The 21,182-nt window shown below is 40.2% G+C and overlaps 1 protein-coding gene across 1 annotated transcript in view; it reads right to left on the minus strand.

Moving 5' to 3' along the window:
• Positions 1-21,182, minus strand: part of CPHL1 (ceruloplasmin and hephaestin like 1) — a 46,741-nt gene that overhangs the window by 1,050 nt on the left and 24,509 nt on the right. The window contains 7 exon segments of the mRNA XM_016942146.3: positions 261-423; positions 10,233-10,373; positions 13,105-13,305; positions 14,527-14,633; positions 16,233-16,361; positions 17,887-18,026; positions 18,829-19,036. Of these exon segments, the coding sequence (XP_016797635.3) occupies positions 261-423; positions 10,233-10,373; positions 13,105-13,305; positions 14,527-14,633; positions 16,233-16,361; positions 17,887-18,026; positions 18,829-19,036 (1,089 nt within the window).

The raw sequence follows: 21,182 nt of genomic DNA on the forward strand, positions 1-21,182 counted from the left end.
TGTTTATACCTTATATGTATATCTTATGTGAATCTGGAAATTACATTTAACTCAAGAGTATATTTTATCAGATCATGAAAAGTTATCTGAGTTTTACAAAGAAAATAAAACTAGAGTATCTCAGTCATCTCAAAATAGTAATCTTTGAATGAATGAATGGCACATCACATTATATGAATGTTCAATGCATTAAATATCCTTACATAAACACTGCGTTTGTTTAAATATCACTTCTAATTAATTTAGCCAATGGATCTTACCTTTTCTCTCAAGTACAGTGTAAGTGCTTTCCATTCCAGCATCAATGTGCTCAAAAACATGGCAATGAAATAACCAGGTTCCAACAGCTCTTGGATACATTTTTACAGTTTGATAGACCCCAGGAGGAAGGTCATAAACATCAGATCGATACACTCCCCAATTCTTAACAAGGAGATTAAACATCATTACATGGCTTATAAAAGATATCACTTACCACTTGCTATAATTCCCAAATTCTAATATACCTAATTAGGTGACAATTAGAAAGCATTAGGTGCTGGGCTGGGCATGGTGGCTTATGTCTGTAATCTGCTACTTGGGAGGCTGGGGCGGCAGGGGAGGATGACTTGAGCTCAGGAGTTCAAGACCAGCCTGAGCTCCTCATCTCTAAAAAAATATATTTTAAAAATTAGCCAGGCAGTGGTGTGTGCCAGTAGTCCCAGCTACCTGGGAGGCTGAGGTGGAAGGATTGCTTGAGCCCAGTTCAAGGCTGCAGTAAACTGTGAGCATGCCACTGCACTCCAGTATTCCAGCCTGGGTGACAGAGCAAGATCCCATCTGAAAAGGGAAAGGAAAGGGAAAGGGAGGGGAAGGGAGTGGAGGGCAAGAGAAAGGAGGGGAGGGGAGGGGAGGGGAGGGAGAAAAAAAGGGAAGGGAGGAGGGAAAGGAAAGGAAAGCATTAAGCTATTAAAGCTATTTTGTTCTCTTCTCTGAGTGCACTTGAGGCTTTGGAGGAGAACTAAGACCCAGGACATTCTGGTGTTAGATAGAATGCAAAGAAAATGTTTCACTCTACAAGGGTATTTGTAGTTTCGTATTGGTGTTAGAAACTTGCCAATGTCTCACATGACCGAGCGCTCTAGATTTCAGAGAACTTCTAGTCTCAAATCCCAAAGGTTTTAACTGACATATTTCTAACTTGGGATGTTACGCTGATGTGACATAACATGTTGATGTGAAGGATTGTCATTTCTTGAGATGCAGCTAATCAGAAAAACTCATTGTTACAGTAAAGAGAAGGGGAGAGGGAGGAGAAGGGAGGAGGAGCTCCCTTGGCATCTGCAGCCAAGTTTGCCTTCTGGAGATTGGGCCTGAGGGCTGAGGGCTGAGGGCACTTTTTAGCTAATTTCTCTCCTAAGCAGAGAACCCAATGTTTAGGAAACTACCTCTGTAGGCTGCTTAGAATTTTAGATATGAAGTCCCAGGGCCTAGTCCGGGTGGATTGGAAGAGACTAAAAGGAAGGTGAATTGCTCTACAAAATAAAATGGGAAGTATTTGGAGGATGGTGGTGGGGGTGGATTGGGGGAACTGCAGCTCAAGAGTTCTGAATAATTTCAGGAGAGAAGGGATGTCAGAGAGTCTAGAGAGGAAAAATGTGGAGAAACAAGTCCTGAGGGTGAGAGTAAAAGGCAAACGAGCTAGAGGCTCTCAGTGATGCATGGTGAAAAGGTAATTGGGGGTGGGGCATCTAATGTCAAATGGTAAGTGCTTTCATTATGTAATACTGAAAAAAAAACTTCGTTTATCCCCACTCTTTCACTAAAAGTCTGTAACTCACAATGGCCTTGATTTTGTGGTTGCTTAAGAGTACCAAAGGAAATGGGATGTGCTCCATGTTTGGAATTGCACACAGATATGAAAAAACACCAGCTACAGGAGTTGAGAGGCAAGGGAGATGAGCAGAAGCAGGAAGTTAGAGTTGGGGTGAATAGAAGACATTTAAGCTCTCAAGACTCCCTGCAGATATCGGAAGGCAGACAGGAGGAAGACTGAGCTGTTTCTTACTAGAGACAGTTGGAGCTCAAGCCATTGTTATTTAGGAACATTAATTTTACAACTAAAGTGAAAATAATACAGATGACATAGGATACAGTTTTTGGACGTCAGAAAAATGTAGAGAACAGTATGAAAAAAATTTAACCACAAACTGACAATGTCCAAAGCACCAGTAAATGTGGAAAATATACCTAGAGCCCTGGCACCCAGGAAGCCTGTAGCTTTAGGGAACAAGCTGTGACTGGCTGGCTTGTCCCAGAACTAGGTTAGTAACCACAGAAGGCTGCTTCGCTGCCCCCAGGAGTTTCAGGTTGTGGAGCCCAGTGTCTGCATAGATGCTGGTGTGATAACATTCTGCCTCAAGGTGGGAGGCTAGATATCTCCTGCAATCCATTTAGAGTGAGTGGTTAAAGCTGAGAGCCGGTGATACTAGGCTCTGTGGTATAAATAGGATTATACTTAAGGGAGGCGGTTTTGTGAAGCACTAAAGAGTTCAGACTCTAGAGTGAGAGCCAGGGTTTAAATCCAACTTCTATCACTTCCTTCCTGTAGGAAAGTTCCTTATTTTGTTAATGCTTCATATAATTTCCCTGCAATTATCCCTGAAAAACAACTCTGATTTCCTTTCAGCTCCATGCAACACTTAGCATGGTTCTAGGCATGTTAGAGGCATTTGCTGGACTGAACCATTATATTTGACAACATCAGATAAACTGTAAAACATGATGACCAGATTTTGGCCCCTTTTTTTTTTTTTTTGACGGAATCTCGCTCTATCACCCAGGCTGGAGTGCAGTGGCGTGATCTTGGCTCACTGCAACTTCCACCTCCTGGGTTTAAGCGATTTTCCTGCCTCAGCCTCCCAAGTAATTGGGACTACAGGCACCTGCCACCATGCCCGGCTAATTTTTTGTATTTTTAGTAGAGATGGGGTTTCACTGTGTTAGCCAGGATGGTCTTGATATCCTGACCTTGTGATCTGCCCGCCTTGGCCTCCCAAAGTGCTGGGATTACAGGAGTGAGCCACCGCTCCCGGCCCTCTTTTGGCTTAATTTTAAAAGTCTTTAATACAAACAGTTATGAAGTGAATAACCCTAATATGTAGGCTTTTGCTTTAAAAAAAAAATGCGGAGTGTAGATGAAAGTGTAGTGGGGTCACAGTGGTTAGATTTGGGTAATAGGGGTTTGTTACATTATTCTGTTTATTATATAAATTTCTCAATAATAAAGAGTTTTTATGCCAAAAAATAAATTTAACAGGAATAAATTTGTTCATTAAATGGTGGGAAATAAAGCAGCACACCAATAAGGCTCTGTGAAAACCAAGAGGTGCATGCTTATATAATTTATTTCTACAATGGACACTGCATTAAAGAAGGTATTAACATAATACATCTGGAATTCAGGAAAGCTTTATCTGAAACTTTTATCCATGTGGAAAAGGTGAACTGTACTAATGCCTAGTGGTTGGATTAAATGTCTAAGGTGTGAAACACAGAGAATATAATTGATCCTAAATTATACATTAATGTTTATATAAGGAATTAGGATGAAGAAACAGAAAGCTCTTTAAATAAACATTAATGAATGATACAAACTTGGAAACTGAAAGAGGAAGGATAAAATTTAAAATACTTATCATAAAGAAATGAGTCAAAAGTGGTCATGATAACAATTGTAAAGAAGTATGGGGGAGGGGCCAAGATGGCCGATTAGAAGCAGCTGTAGTCTGCAGCACTCATGGAGAGGAATGAAAGAAACAAGTGAATTCAGCAACTTCAACTGAAATATCCAGGTTCTCACATTGGGACTGACTAGGCAAACCACTCGGATCCGTGGAAAATGAAGAAAAGCAGGGTGTGGCTACAGCCCATGTGGGAGTGGCAAGGAGCCAAAGGAACTCCCAACCCCAGCTAAAGAAAGTGGTGAGTGATTGTGTGACCCCACCCAGGAAACCATGCTTCTCCCATGGATCTTTGCAACCTGAGGATTAGGAGATCCCCTCATGAGCCCATGCCACCAGGGCCTTGGGCACCATACACAAAGCTGTATGGACTCAGCAGAGCAGCCGTGGAGTCACACACTGAGACCCACAAGTTTTACATACTCCGGCCCCAGGAATCCTGGCAAGTCAGGAGATCCATCCATGCATTCCCCTAGAAAGGGGGCTGAATCCAAGGAGCCAAGCAGCATTGTTCTGCAAGCCCCACTTCCACGACACCTCACAAGTTAAGACCCACTGGCTTGGAATTCCAGCCAGCCAATGGCAACAGGTTGGAAACTGCCTGAGACAGCACAAAATTCCTGGGGGGAAGGACAGCCACCATCTCTGTGGTTCAGTCAACTCAGCTGTTTCAGCCTGCCAGCTCTGGAAAGCACAGGCAGTCCAGATGAGGAGGGGTCCCCTACAACACAGCACAGTTGCTGTGCCAGATCATGTATGGCCAGACTGCTTCTTTAAGTGGAACCCTGATCCATTCCTCCTGCTGGGCAAGGCCTCCCTGCTGGGGTTTCAGCAACTCTAGCTGGGGTTATACAGACAGAACTCTGATCTCTCCCTGAGGCAGAACTCCCAGGAAAAGGGGCAGCTGCCATCTCTGCAGTTCAGTCGACTCAGCCATTCCACCCTGCTGGCTCTGAAGAGTTCAGGAAGGGTCCCCTGCAATGCAGCACTCCTGCCCTACCAAAATGGAGCCAGACTACTGCTTTTATGAGGTCCCTGATCCTGTTCCTCCTGGCTGGGCAAGACCTCCCAACAGGGGTCTCCAGACACCTCCCACAGGAGCATTCGGGCCAGCAGCAGGTGTAGTACCCCTCTGAGATGGAGCTTCCAAAGGAAGTATCAAGTTGCCATCTTTGCTGTTTTGCAGCCTTCACGGCTGATACCTCCAGGTACAGGAAAAACTAAGGCAACTAGGGTCTGGAGCAGACCCCCAGCAAACCACAGCAGCCCTATGGAAAAGTGGCCCGACTGTTAAAAATAAACAAACAGAAAACAACAACAACAAGAGACCCCTTGAAAGCCCCATTCAAAGGTCAGCAACCTCAAAGATCAAAGGTAAATAAGCCCACAAAGATAAGAAAAAAATCAATATGAAAATGCTGAACACTCAAAAAGCCAGAGTGCCTCTTCTACTCCAAATGACCACAACACCTCTCCAGAAAGGGCGCAGAACTGGGCTGAGGCTGAGATGGCTGAATTGACAAAAGTAGGCTTCAGAAGGTGGGTAATAACAAACTTCACTGAGCTAAAGGTGCATGTTGTAACCCAATGCAAAGAAGCTAAGAATCATGATAAGAATCATGATAAAATACAGGAGCTGATAACCAGAATAGCCAGTTTAGAGAGGAACATAACTGACCTGATGGAGCTGAAAAACAACACGAGAACTTCACAATGCAATCACAAGTAACAATAGCAGAATAGACCAAGTGGAGGAAAGAATCTCAGAGCTTGAAGACTATCTTTCTGAAATAAGACAGGCAGACAATAAGAGAGAAAAAAGAATAAAAAGGAATGAACAAAACTTTTGAGAAATATGGGATTATGTAAAAAGACTGAACCTATGACTGATTGGGGTACCTGAAAGAGATGGGGAGAATGGAAACAAATTGGAAAACATACTTCAGGATATCATCCAGGAGAAGTTCCCCAACCTAGCAAGACATGCCAACATTCAAATTCTGGAAGTGCAGAGAACCCCAGTAAGATACTCCATGAGAAGATCAACCCCAAGGCACATAATCATCAAATTCTCCAAGATTGAAATGAAAGAAAAAATGTTAAGGGCAGCTAGAGACAAAGGCCAGGTCACCTACAAAGGGAAGCCCGTCAGACTAACAGTGGACTTCTCAGTGGAAACCCTACAAGCCAGAAGAGATTAGGGGCCAATATTCAACATTCTTAAAGAAAAGAATTTCCAACCCAGAATTTCATATCTGGCCAAACTAAGCTTCTTCGTAAGTGAAGGAAAAATAAGATTCTTTTCGGACAAGCAAATGCAGAAGGAATTTGTCACCATCACCCTGCTTTGCAAGAGCTCCTGAAGGAAGCACTAAATATGGAAAGACAAAAACATTACCAGCTACTATAAAAACACAGTGAAGTACAGAGACCAGTGACACTATGAAGCAACCATATAGTGGTTTATGAAGAAGCCACATAAACAAGTCTGCAAAATAACCAGCTAGCATTATGATGACAGGATCAAATTCACACATAACAATACTAATCTTAAATGTAGATGGGCTAAATGGCCCAGTTAAGAGACACAGAATAGCAAGCTCAATAAAGAACCGATACCCATCCGTATGCTGTCTTCAAGAGACCCATCTCACATGCAGTGACACCCATAGGCTTGAGATAAAAGGATGGAGGAAAATTTACCAAGCAAATGGAAAACAGAAAAAAGCAATCCTAGTTTCTGACAAAACAGATTTTAAACCAGCAAAGATAAAAAAAGACAAAGAAGGGGATTACATAATAGTAAAAGGTTCAATTCAACAAGAAGCACTAACTATCCTAAATACATTTGCACCCAATACAGAGCACCCAGATTGATCATGCAAGTTCTCAGAGACCTACAAAAAGACTTAGACTTCCACACAATAATAGTGGGAGACTTTAACAACCCCTCCTGACAATGTTAGACAGACCATCAAGACAGAAACTTAACAAAGATATTCAGGACCTGAACTCAGCTCTGGATCAAGTGGACCTGATAGATATCTACAGAACTCTCCACCCAACAAGAAAAGAATATTCATTCTTCTCATCGCCACATGGTACTTACTCTAAAATTGATCACATAATCAGAAGTAAAACACTCCTTAGCAAAGGCAAAAATAATTAAAACCACAATAAACAGTCACTCAGACCACAGCACAATCAAATTAGAAATCCATTTTAAGAAATTCATTCAAAACCGGCCGGGTGCAGTGGCTCACGCCTGTAATCCCAGCACTTTGGGAGGCTGAGGCAGGCAGATCACGAGGTCAGGAGATCGACACCATCCTGGCTAACACAGTGAAATCCCGTCTCTATTAAAAATACAAAAATTTAGCTGGGCATGGTGGCGGGCGCCTGTAGTCCCAGCTACTCGAGAGGCTGAGGCAGGAGAATGGCATGAACCCAGGAGGCGGAGCTTGTAGTGAGCTGAGATCGCACCATTGCACTCTAGCCTGGGCGACAGAATGAGACTCTGTCTCAAAAAAAAAAAAATGAAATTCACTCAAAACCACACAACTACATGGAAATTGAACAACCTGCTCCTGAATGACTCCTAGGTAAATAATGAAATGAAGGCAGAAATCAATAAATTCTTTGAAACTAATGAGAACAAAGAGACAGTGTACCAGAATATCTGGGATATACAGACAGGTCCCAGTCAATGTGGAAATTTATTTTGCCAAGCTTAAGGACATGCCCATGATACAGTCTCAGGAAGTCCTGAAAACTTGTTCCTAAGGTGGTTGGGCTACAGCTTGGTTTTTGTATGTTTTAGGGAGAAATAGGACATCAATCCATACACGTAAGATGTACACTGGTTCAGTCTGGAAAGGTGGGACAACTGGAGGAGGTGAGGCTTCCAGGTCATAGGTAGATTCAAAGGTTTCCTGATTGGCAATTGATTAAAAGAGTTTATTTAAAGACCTGTAATCAATAGAAGGGAATGTCTGGGTTAAGATAAGGGGTTGTGGAGACCAAGGTTTGTATACTGCAGATGAAGCCTCCACCTAGCAGGCTTCAGAGAGAATAGATTGTAAATGTTTCTTATCAGATTTAAAAAGTGTCAGGCTGGGAGTGGTGGCTCACACCTGTAATCCTAGCACTTTGGGAGGCTGAGGTGGGCAGATTATGAGGTCAGGAGATTAAGAACATCCTGGCTAACATGGTGAAACCCCGTCTCCACTAAAAATACAAAAAATTACCCAGGTGTGGTGGCAGGCACCTGTAGTCCCAGCTACTTGGGAGGCTGAGGCAGGAGAATGGCATGAACCCTGGAGGCAGAGCTTGCAGTGAGCCGAGATCGTGCCACTGCACTCCAGCCTGGGTGACAGAGCGAGGCTCTGTTTCAAAAAAAGAAAACAAAAAAAGTGCTAGACTCTTTTAAGTTCATTCTCTCCTGGATCAGGAAAAAGACCTGGAAAGGGAAGAGGATTCTCTACAGAATGCAGATTTTCCCCATAAGAGTTAGATTTGCAGGGCCATTTCAAAAAATGTCAAAGAAATATATTTTGGGGTAAAATACTTTGATTTCCTTTAGGGCCTGCTATCTGTCATGTTGGTATCTTATTACTACAAAGAGTCTGTTCTATCAGTCCTAAGGTCTTCATTTTAATGTTAATGCTGATCAGCTGTGCCTGAATTCCAAAGGGTGGAGAGTATAATGAGGCATATCCAACCCTCACTTCCCATCATGGCCTGAATCAGTTTTTCAGGTTAACTTAGGAATGCACTTGGTCTAGAGGGGACTTAGAATTTTATTCAATTTTTCAATTGTTTGAGGGGCTTAGAATTTTATTTTTGGTTTACAATGAGGATTGGTCACCAGAAAGACCAGGGCAGGATTAGAGGATTGGGACTTTCAGCCCCATCCCCTAACCTCTGGGGAGGAAAGAGAGGCCGAAGGCTAAGTTGATCACCGATGGCCAATCATCCAATCAATAATGCCTATGTAAAGAACCCTCCATAAAAACCCACATGGACAGGATTCAGAGACACTCCAGATAGCCAAACGTGGTTCCTGGAGGGTAGCTCACCTGGAGAGGGGATAGAAGCTCCATGTGATTCTCCCGTACCTTACCCTAGCATCTCTTCATCTGGTATTCATTAATACACTTTCTAATATCCTTTTTGATAAACCAGTGAATGTAAGCAAGTGTTTCCCTTCATTCTATAAGTCATTCTAGGGAATTAATTGAATTCAAGGTGGGGGTCATAGGAATCCCAATTTATAGCCTGCTGCACAGAAGCAAATGAAAACAACCTGGAGTTTGTGATTGGCATTGGAAGTGGGGGGCAGCCTTGTAGAACTGAGCTCTCAACCTGTGGGATCTGACACTGTATCCAGGTAGATAGTGTCAAAATTGAATTGGAGGACACCTAGGTGGTGTCCAATGCAGAATTGATTGATTGGTTGCGGATAGAGGGAAATCTCCACACATTTATTTGTGACCAGAGATCAAAGAAGTCTTCTGTGTAACTGATTGTGAGTGACAGAACCAGAAAATCACTTTGATATGGTTTTTATTCCTATATTCTCAGAATCACCTTAATCAAGTTCTCAAACTTAGCCTCAGCAATATGAGGACCTATTGCCATCATGTACCTCTTGATGCAATGTGTGGGGAGCATACAACATCACCTTTGTGGTGTTCTTGGCAAATTTGTTAAACATGGATCCAATCATGAGGAAACTATCAGGCCAATGCAGAATATGGAACATTCTACGAAACAACTGGCCTGGACCCTTCAAAAATGAAATGTTATGAGGGAGGAATTCTTTTTAAAGGCAAAGGGATCTCTTCAGATTTTAGGAAAGCTATGGCAATGGCAACCAAATGCTATGTATGCATCTTGATCAGATCCTAGATTTAAAAAAAAACAGCTATAGGGAGTATTTTTAGGACAACTTGGGATATTTGAATGGATTGTAAATTAGACTATATTATTGAATTAATGTTAATTTGGGGGTGTGATAATTTTATTGTAGTTGGGGTGGAGACTGTCCTTATTCTTAGGGATGTTTCAGTATTTAGGGGTAAAGAGTCATAATGTTTGCAATGCACTTTGAATTGCATTCAGAAAAAAACATAGAAGAGAAAGCTAATGTGGCAAAATGCATATGAGCATTCAGAGTATTTTTCTTTATGTTACTGAGGGCATGAAAAAATTTTTTTAAGTTGAGATAGAAAGTACAAAACTAGAAATGACTATAAATGTCTTATTTACCTATTAACTAACAATAAATTAGAGTGAGAAATGCACTTCATTCTTTGGTCGGCATTTATCAAATGTCCACGGGATATAAAGAGCTAAATTATAATTATTTACTTGCACCTGATATATTACAGATGATATGGATCAAATTTCTGACTTGGTCATTTTCTTTCCAGCCCTGTTATCTTGCCATGCTACCCGATAACTGGTTTACAAGACATCACAGGATATGGACCTGTCAAAGGCTCTTACCTTGTATTCAAAGCTATGGCCATGAAAGTGAACTGTGTGCAGGTCAGCTTCATTCCCTATGCCAATCAGATACCAATTCACTACATCCCCAACATGGAATGTTAGACCTTGGTTATTTCCAAACAGTCTTCCGTTAATTGATGTGGGAGGCAGGGAAAGGCACAGTTTATTATATTCAACAAGGATTTAAAATAATGTGGGCTTTTAAAAAATCACCACTTTAAAAAAGTATTATCATCCTTATAGAAAATATCATGCATGTTTTCAGAAGCAGTGGGGATTTTAAAGCCAGACTAAGGAAGTTGTTAAATGTGACCAAGCCATCCATTCATGGATGTGTCTAATTCTAAGGAGTTTTTCTTGCCCAAGGAAATGAGGCACTGACTTTGTGTTAACACAATCAGGTTGGATTTGACTGTTTCACAACTAAGCATACTTATATTGGTGAATTGTGTATTTAAAATTATCACAAGAGACTTAGAATATTAGGAATGGCCAGGCATGGTGGCTCATGATTGTAATCTTAGCACATTGGGAGGCTGAGGCGGGAGGATCACTTGAGTTCAGGAGTTCGAGAACAGCCTGGGCAACATAGTGAGACCCTGTCTCCATAAAAGACAAAGAAGAATATTAGGAATGTGCATTCTTATTTAACTGCCCTAAGTCAAACCTTTGTGATCTGCCACTTGTATGTCTGGAATGGCCATTTGTGAGGTCCAGGCCCCCTCTTGTCCTCTACAGGTGTGGTTTCCAAAGGGTAATGTAAATAAAATATGAAGATTTTATATATATATATACACACACACACACACATACACACACACATATCCTCTTTTTACTTTGCTGTTTTGTGTGCATCTTTAAAATGTATAAAATGCATTGGTACAGTGGTGCAAGTATATAATCTATAACTATATAACTATATATCTATGGAGGCTGAGTTCTAATGCTTTCAGCTGATGGAGGGATGTAATAGAAGAAACTAGAAGACACTGCTCTAGACTAGTGCTTCTCACACTTTAATGTGAATATGGCCTGGGGATTTTGTTAAAATTCAGATTCTGACTTAGGTCTTTGAAGCCTGAAATTCTGCATTTCTAACAAGCTCCCAAGTGATGCTGATGCTGCTGGTCCTTGGGCCATACTTGGAGTACAAGTGCCCAGATGAGTGCCAGAGTTATTCCTAAAATCTATCCCACCACACCCTAGCTCAGTGTACTTGGTGCTTTAGTACAGTGGTTCTCTACAGGAGGTGATTTTGTTCCCCAGGGGTCATTTGGCAATGCCTAGAAATATTTTTGGTTGTCATAACTTGTGGGGAGATGCTACTGGCATCTAGTAGGTGGAGGATATAGATGTCGATAAACATCTACAATGCACTGGATAGCTCCATACAACAAAGAGTTATCTAACCTAAAAGGTCAGGAAGTTAAGAAACGCTGGTTTAGATCAAGTCTAAATTCTTAACAAGGTGTTTGAGGTCTTCCACAATTCTGTTGGCTCTTTCTTCCCAAGTGCTATGTGACTTAGATCACATTCTTCCATCTACTTGGAATGTCATTTCCCTCCTTTTCTAACTGGACAGACTCCTGTGCAACCTTAAAAAATCAACTTGAATGTCTCTTCCCTATCATGAAGCCTTTCCAAATCTTCCAAATAAGAATTTAAAGCACTGCGCTGTGTTTAAATTTCCGTGACAGCATCCCACCCCGCGTCATCCTCCTTGGATTGCAGCAATGCGCAAGTCTGGCGTCCCTTAGACTGTAAAAAACATGAGGGCAGATGACCCATATTATGGGCCTTTGTATCTCTTTAGGGCCTCGCAAGGTGCTTTGTGCCCTCTATGACACTTATTAAAAAGACTATTGGTAAAATGGATGTCACCCTTGAATTAACTTTAAATTTACATATATTTCTAAAAAAGAGAAAAAACAACCTTAGAAGTGGGAGATTACTGTATTTGAATTTGCCTTAGTTAAGGATCTTTTACCCAGTCATATCTCTGACCCCTCTCAGCTGAGTGGCTTAAGATGAGAAGTTTCCCTGGCTAAGAAAGTAAGTGAGATTGTTTATGTGCTTTCTATTGGAATAATTGTCTTGTTACTGTGATTCTAGAGGCGGGGAGGTCATCTAGATGTACCTAGATGCACCTAGTCACAGTCAACCTATAAAATAATTTTGGTTGATAAGCATGAAGTTTTCAAAAGTTCTGCCTGTGAAGGTAATGTGATGGGGAAGGGTGGGTGGGCCATGTTCACTTTGGTTTGCCCCAAGCCCCACCTCTGTCTGTGTTCATCCAAGCAAAATACTTAGAAAATTATGGTAGTAAGTCCCTCCTGAAATGACAGCTGATGTTCCTGTTTTTACATTGTCTACACAGCTCTAGAAAGCATGAGAATTTGCTGTGCTTGCTAAATCAGTAGTCTGCGGCATATGGGCAAGGTCCAGCACACTGCCTCTGTTACTGCAGCCCATGAGCTAAGAATGGTTTTAAAATTTCTAAATAGTTGAAAAAAAAATTTAATAACATTATTTCTTGACATGTTATATGAGATACAAATTTCAGCATCCATAAATGAAGTTTTTGGCTCTCAGCCACTTTCATTTGTTTTCCTATTGTCTATGACCACTTTCATTCTACAGTGGCAGAGTAGAGTATGGCTTATGACAGAGACCACGTGGCCTGCAAGCCTAACTTCTTTGCTATCTGGCCCTTTACAGAAGAAATTTGCTGACCCCTGGTCTACATGATCTATACCAGTTCTATGTAGTTGAATTCTATAAACAGTGTGGAGCGAGGCCCTTTCATCTGTTTCATTTGTGCAGAGCAACCTGTGGGTTACCATTGGTGAGTCAGTGAGTGAATGTTACTGTGCATTTGGTTGCTGAGTTGAAAATTATCATTTTCCTTGTCCACTTTGTTTGGTTTTGAAGCATAGGTGTTGATACTGTCTTCAAAGTACCAGGATTCATTCTCATCAAATATCATGAAGTGGAGAACACGGTGAACTATGTTGGGGTTGATGTCTTTGCGGCATACAATCAGAGGGCCTACCAGTCCACTGTGAAGGTCCTGAGGAGGCAAAGCAAGATCATTCACTGTGGCCACAACTAACATTTTCCCTCACAAAATAAAAGAGGTAGAATCCAGTTTTAGTTTTTAATGAGGTCAAATCCTGAGTTTTTAATTATCAGGATTCTGAGAGTGAGGAACAAAATATTTGACATGCTCAATGCTTGACTGAAGAAAAATTGTAACCTCATTCATTAGAGTTGAAGTCTAAAGAGAACACCAAACTTCTGAAAGGGATTTTAGATACATTTTTCAGTGGATTTAGCTCTATTTTTGACATTTTAATAAAAAAAAGAATTTTGGTTTTAATTAGAATTCCTGGCATTGAAGTTGTTTGGCAGGAAGTCTAAAGGAGTTAGTCCCTTCACCTTTGTGCTTTTGCCCCTGCAGCAGCTTTTAGTTGAGAGTCTTGGTTTGTTTGTCTTCATTTTGTTTTTGAATTAAATCTCTGTGTAGATTCTTGTTCCAGGCAGAGTGGGCCAAGATAAGAGTTCAAATAGAATACTTGCACTGTTTTTTTTTTTTAGTGCAAATAAACTTGAACCCTATAGTTGAGGGTTTTAAATATAAACACACACACACATACACCCCCCTACACACACACACACACACACAATATGTATATATATATATATTTCTTATTAATCATAGAATTATACCATTCTTTATTTATTATTACTATTGTTACTATTACTATTATTTAGAGACCAAGTCTTGCTGTGTCACCTAGGCAATGGAGTGACCATAGCTCAGCATAATCTTGAACTCCTGGACTCAAGCAATCCTCCTACCTCAGCCTCCCATAGCTAGGACTATAGGCATGTGCCACTGCGCCTGGCTAATTTTAAAATTTTTTGTATAGACCTCAGCCACCACATCCAACTGAATTTTAAAATTCTTTAGTGTATGTTGTTTTCTGTAATTCGAATACTATTCAGTGGAACAAAGTATAGTCTATTATTGTATAATTAGATATATTTTTCAATTCACAGTGAGATTATGCAAAGAATTATAAACCTAAGTAATCATAAGGTAATAATTTATTTTGCTCTTGAAAAATGCAGACCAATGTAGGAATAAAAGCTGAACAGTAGTTAAGTTACTTAATAGAAAGTTTACATAGAACTAAGATTCTTAAGAGCAATGATAAATACCTTCTTCCTTCCATTATAATTTCTGGGAGGAGATAGGATAAGAACTGTTATTTGATTTAAAATCTACCTTAGCCACAGATACAGTTGAATAGTAAAACCAAGGTATGCACTCAAAGTCCAGTGAGGTAGGACCAGTTCTATCAGGTATCTGCCAAGTATATATTTGAATCTCTCCTGAAATAGACAAATGAAGTGTATTTAAATAGAGCTTTTAAAATCAGACTTCTTTATGGAGAACCAGACAATGAGCAAACACTAAAGCTATAAAAATAGTAGGCAGCATAGTTCTAGCTTTCACTTCTGGTTTCACTTCTTGCTTTGTGATCTTAGTCAATGTGGCAATTACTCAATGTGACAAAGCCTTGAATCCCTGCTCTGAACATTCCAATGTGTGGATCACATGTACCTCCTCCCTGCCCTCAAGCCTGTGCATATTAGTCCTATTGGATCTTAATTCTATATTCTATATTGCAGTGAAGTTCTTTTGCTCCCTCCCCACCATAATTCTGTATCTCCCACTTCCACAGATCCATGGGAGTTATAGTCCTATGACATTAACCAACCCCCACCCCCAGCTCCCAAATCTGTAACAATCTACTTAGCACTAACCCTTGCCTTCCAGTACATCACACAATGCCTGGCATACAGCAGGTAGAGTACTCAGAAGTGTTTGTGGAATGCATGTAGTAGATCCTTTCTTAACTAATCAGAGCAGTGGACTGACTTGCAAACTTCCTTGATATGAGACTTAACAGACCACAGGACTGTTTTTAAAAACAAAAAGAAACATTTCGCCCACCATCAAAGTCTATTGTCAGTCCCTCTGCTTTACAAATCTTTTCTTTCTGAATTTGGCTTTCATTGATACTCTTAATTTCCAAAACTACTTGTTTTGGTGAGCAACTATAGTGGACATTCTGATGCCACCCCTAGATCCCCAATCAAGAATGAAGAACATTTCACTCCAGCAGGTGTCAGCCTCCTTTAGAGAGAGCCTTGGCTAAAGAAAGCCACCTTGCTCAAGATTGCATCTAATGACTGCTTCAGGGACATAACAGCCCAGCTCTCTCACTCCAGCTTAGGAAAGCTGAAGGTCACCCTATCTTCAGAACTGTGTTGGCTGTGACTTCTGTTGAGGCTGCATCTCTGCTTAACCTCACTCCCTGTCCAATCCTACTCATTTCTCATTCTTTCCATATTACTTGATTCCAAGAGCACTATCTACACACAAATCCTCATATCAGAGTCTGCTTACTGGGCATTTTTAATTAAAATATATTAATGTTCTTCTGAGTTAATTACGTTGAATGGCATGCTGTATAGCAGTGATTCCATTCCACGGAAATGTTAATACATGGGGTCCATCATTTCCTCTTATTGGCTCAATCCTCCCCTACTTTCTCACATATCGCATCTTGTACTCAACTCCTACTTTAGCACTTTAGTTGGAGAGATTGTATATAGTATAAGAATACCTGGCAGCTGGACAGGTACAGAGGTGGGAGGGAGGGTGGACCTAGAGGAGAAATTCATACACTGGGGAGGTAGGCCCTGAAGACCAAACCTTCACTTCACAGTTTTGCTCATGGTGCCCCAACCTGGAAGTAAACTTGACTTGCAGAAGGAACTCCCCCGCCAAATGCTTTCTTCAGGCTCATCTTACTCGTCCACTCGTCTCTCTCATCTGGAACTGCACCCATATATTTAAAAGAACATTAGCCTCGTAGTCCTGCATAAAAGCTTTGGGGATTTTTTTTCTCCCAAAGTAGTTACCTGGCTGAGTTGGAACAACAGTGGAATTATTTGTTTTCACTCCATGAGCATGAATAGAATACGGTCTTGAGGCTTTATTTTTAAAGATAATTTGAATTTTTTGACCAGGATTGAGCAATATTAATGGACCTAGGGAATATAAAAAGAAATATATCTAAGTAATTGTTATTTATTTTAAATTATGAGTCATCTCTCTTCTTAAGTATTTACACAGTGACTTATTCTTATCCTTTTACTTAACATGCAGCCAAATGAAATAAAAACATGTAACAAGTAGATCATTGCTGATTTATGAAACATGATTTTTGCCTGAAATTTTTAAATCATTTAGAATTTCATGAGGTTTTTTTTTTTTTTGCCAGAAAACTTATTTTAATGAACAATGGTTTATGCCTAGGAAAACATACAATTTAAAAATGAAACCCTTTCTTTTCTTTCTTGACCAATCTCAACTTTCAAGCCTTTTATTCTCTTGCTCCTTATTCTACTGAAGGATTGCAAGGAGCTGCAAGGCCTGTTTATTGACCCAAAGTGATTTTCTCTCTTACAGACTAAAAACCTTCATTTTACTCTCTCTCCCTTTCATCCTAAGCCAAAAACTACAGGTATAAAATTCATTTTAAATCTTCTTTCTATTTGGAAGCAGGTTGAATTAGTGGCTCTGAAAAATTCTGAAACACAGGTGGTTTTGAGATGAGATAAGCAGCAAGAACTTTCTGCAAACTTGTGCTACAATTACTAAAATTAGAGCCCTGAAGATGCCTGCTGGAGGCTAAATGCTAGCTAAAGACAGGGCCTCTTTGCTCCCTGTGACCATTTCACCTCCCCAAACAATATGCATGTTTTTTCTTTTTAATAAAGTGTTTTCCTTTTTGCGTAAATAATAATAGAACCTTGAGGGTCAGATTGCGTTATTTATCTTCATGCATTCAGCCACAATCCTAGAGAAAACAAACATCCTGTGGTTACTAAAGATAGGGGCCCACTCAAAAGCAGCAGCAACAGGATAGCACAGGCTTCCCTCCAGGGCTCACAAAGAGACAAGCTCTAGAGGCTGACGGAGAGCAAAAAAGAGCAAAAATTCCTCTTCATCAGCATGTAAATCCATCTCCTCAGGATCCCACATCATAAAATAACCTCTAATATACACACAGTTATTAAGACTGAAACAGGAGTTGGGCGTGTGGAAATGTCGCATGTGGGCACCTGGGATGACTCAGAGGTTTCCTACTTGATCTATCAAGGGTGGAAGAAAGAGTTGTACTTTTCCTCACTCAGACAGAAGACACTTAAATTTACATAAAGAAGTTCCTTTCCTCACTATACTAGGGTCCCCTGGGCTTTGTTTTAATTGTATTGAAATGATCCCTGCACGCTACTTCTAAACTCCTTTCTAGAATTTTTTAATTCTGAGAGCAAGAATCCAGGTAATCTGAAACTGAGCACATTACTTTTCTACATTCTCCTTATTTTTTAGGAAACAACACTTGAATCATTTTTTCCCCCAATGAAAATGCCTATCAGCAAACAAATCAGAATTACAGTTACTTTCCTCTGTCGAAGTAGAAGTTGAAAATGGCCTCCATGTGTACAACAATCTCTAATGGCTGAGGACAAGAAAAACTCGAAAACCAATCTTATGGCATATCAATACCTAGTATATCGAGATGTTTTTCATCTTCATTCCTTTTTGTTTGATTTGTGAACGTGTTATCATCATATTGACGATATAAGACTTTCTTGTATTTGGACCCAAGAAGTGTTCCACTTCTGTCCACATACATGCTCGTTTGGCTTTAAGAAAATAAAAACAAAAACAAAAAAACCCCACAAAGTTAGTTAATTTAACCATTAATTTAGACAAAAACTCATATTGAAGAACTTCTTATATCTAGAAGCTGTTTTACCTAAAAATGTAAGTCGTCTTTTTAAAAAAATATATTAATTCTAGCAAGATAGTAAGATATTCATTCTACATTTCAAAGCTTATTTTCAGGATAAAATTTAGTTTTTATAAATAAATATACAGTAAGAGAGAAAACCAGAGAGAGAAATCAAATTGTACACAAAGAGAAAAACAGGTGTCTTTAATTTGAAGTTCTCAGAAGAATAGAGGTAGAAGAAAATGAAGACAAAAGAAACACCTGACTGTAGATACTGAATGTAGCTGAAGTTATGTTACTATTCCTGTGGTGAGATCAGACAGTAACATATGTCCAGGAAGGATGCAAGAAGTGAAAACACAGGCAGGAAGAAATAAAGCCCATAAGTAAGTTATATAGATATTTAGAAAGATTTGAAGCCCTTTGCAATTGAATATGTCACACACACACACACACACAAATTTTGAAGTGATTTATAATTGAGAATATCCTAAACACACAAATACCACATCCACATATCCACTATGCACACGTACACCATAACAAACACAAATAAATATACCACACACACCCACCATACCAAACACAAATAAATACAACACACACACAGACACAGACACAGACACACACAGAGAGACTGAAAGGAAAAAGAGGAAGACTCAGAAAGAACCCTTAGAACCCTTCCCATTTAGAGACTGGAGCTATCATGGTACTTCTCTCTTCATAAGTGGTGGAGTTGATTCTCCCACTTTCTACTAGGAGAATAATCCCATTCCATTTCCTCGGCTGCAATGGTAACAATTTTCTCCTCCTGGTATTGTGTTTGATCAGGGTTTGGCTTCCCACATTGCCTCACGTGATATTTATGTTTCATGCCTCCTAGATTGTGCTTTATTGTCATGCAAACCAAATCAAAAGTTCCTACAGATGAATAAGAAAGGAATGGTTAAAGCTTTGCCTTCAGATTTCTTTCCTCTGTAAAATTATTAATAAGCTGCAACCCTCAAAAGAAATATAGTAAAATCATTCATTCATTCTTTCATTAATTCAACAAATATTTATTGATGACCTTCTTTGTGTCAGACGTATTTCTAGGCATTCGGGAAACATCAGAGAACAAAATAGTTAAAAATTCTTGCTCTCAGAGTTCGTACTGCAAGGTGTTGTGGAGACAGACAATAAACATGTTAAGCAACTTGTATGTATGCTGGAAGGTGATAAGAGCTATGATTAAAGAAAAAAAGTAAAACAGTGTAAGGAGGACTGAGAATTCTGGGTGTGTGTTGGGAAGGGCTCAAGAGAGCAGTGAGCAATATCACAGCGTAAGCAGGGTAGGCCTTGATGAGAGGGTGATACCTGGGCAAAAATTTATAAGAGATGAGGTGGGTCTGGAGGAAAAGTGTGTTCTCTCTAGGCAGAATAAACAGGTGGCAAAGGCCCCAGGCCAGGAGTCTGTTTGGTGTGTGTGAAGACCACCCAAGAGGCCTGTGTGTCTGGAGGGAGGGAGCAAGGGTGAAAGTACTAGGGAGCAGAGGGCTAGGTGATGGAGCCCTTGTGGGCCACTGAATACATGATAGCATTCACTAAGTGAAATGGAGAGCCACTGTGGGTTTTTAAGTCAATGAAGGGTATAAGGACACTCTAGCAGCTGTGCTGAGAATAGACTGGCGTGTACAATGGTGAAAGAAACGGGATCTGTTGAGAGGCTATTAAAAATAATCGATGAGAGATGATGGCTTTGATCAGAGTGGCAGGTAGCAGAGGAGGGAGTGAAAAAAAGTTCAATACATTAAAAATACATTAGAAATCCAAAACAATGACAAAAACAAAAACAATCCACCATAACAAAAAAACTCTAGCCTGATTCTGACCAGAACATTCCACCTGAATTCCAGTTTTCTTTCTTTTACCTTGGTAATTTTAGGCCCACCACGTGCTGACACTGCTTCTTGACGAAAGCTCTCTTTCAACTCTACGTATTTCTGTTGTTGCTGTGACTTTTGTGGAGGGTAAGGTTTAGGAAGATGTACAAGGAAGCAAAACCTTCAGACTCAGAGGGTTTGAGAAAAAGAATTTGTTGAAAATGACATAATCCCTGTGTAAGCTCTAGCACCATGTTTAACACATAGTGTACCTGTCTCCACTTGTTTGCTACAGTTGATATGCTTTGGAAAAGAGAATGAGACAAGGTAGTTTTTAAATCCAGAAAAACACCGGCAGGGGAAAGGAGAGGAAGGACTGGGGCAGGAAAAAGAAATAACTTGTCCCTGAATGAGCATGCAGGTACATCCTCTAAAAAAGAGGAGGAAAAAAAAAGCACCAGAGAAAGATCTCTCTTTTTTTTTTTTTTTTTTTTGTGAGACCGAGTCTTGCTCTGTCGCCCAGGCTGGAGTGCAGTGGCACGATCTCGGCTCACTGCAAGCTCCGCCTCCTGAGTTCATGCCATTCTCCAGCCTCAGCCTCCCAACTAGCTGGGACTACAGGCACCTGCCACCATGCCCAGCTAATTTTTTTGTATTTTTAGTAGACACAAGGTTTTACCATGTTAGCCAGGATGGTCTCAATCTCCTGACTTCATGATCCGCCCGTCTCGGCCTCCCAAAGTGCTGGGATTACAGGTGTGAGCCACCGCGCTGGGCCAAAGATCTCTTTCTTTTCCCCTCCAATTACTCTGAATCACAACTTTTGTTTGTTTGAAAAGTAAAATTTTAAATTTTGAAATGAAGAAAATGTAGTCAAATGAATATTTGGCATCACAAAGAGTCAAGATACCAATTCATAGTATTTACAGAGTAGTTTGTTTATCATATAGCCAGATTTTGGTTGATATCAGTCATTTTTGACCAAGATAGATGTATTTTGGGGCGGGGGGCAGGTATATGGGACAAGGGTGGATCTACTGGATTAAAGAAGGAACTAGCATTTATTGAAAGTCTAACATATGCCAGGCAGTTTGCTATACTTTACCTATCTCATTGATCACTGTCTATTCCTTTTTGCAAATTACAAGTTTTTACAATTCCTATTTTACAAATGAGGAAACGAGGTTCAGAAGGAAGGCTGGTTT

The sequence above is a fragment of the Pan troglodytes genome, chromosome 2 (genome assembly GCF_028858775.2).
Source record: "Pan troglodytes isolate AG18354 chromosome 2, NHGRI_mPanTro3-v2.0_pri, whole genome shotgun sequence".
Lineage (NCBI taxonomy): Eukaryota > Metazoa > Chordata > Mammalia > Primates > Hominidae > Pan > Pan troglodytes.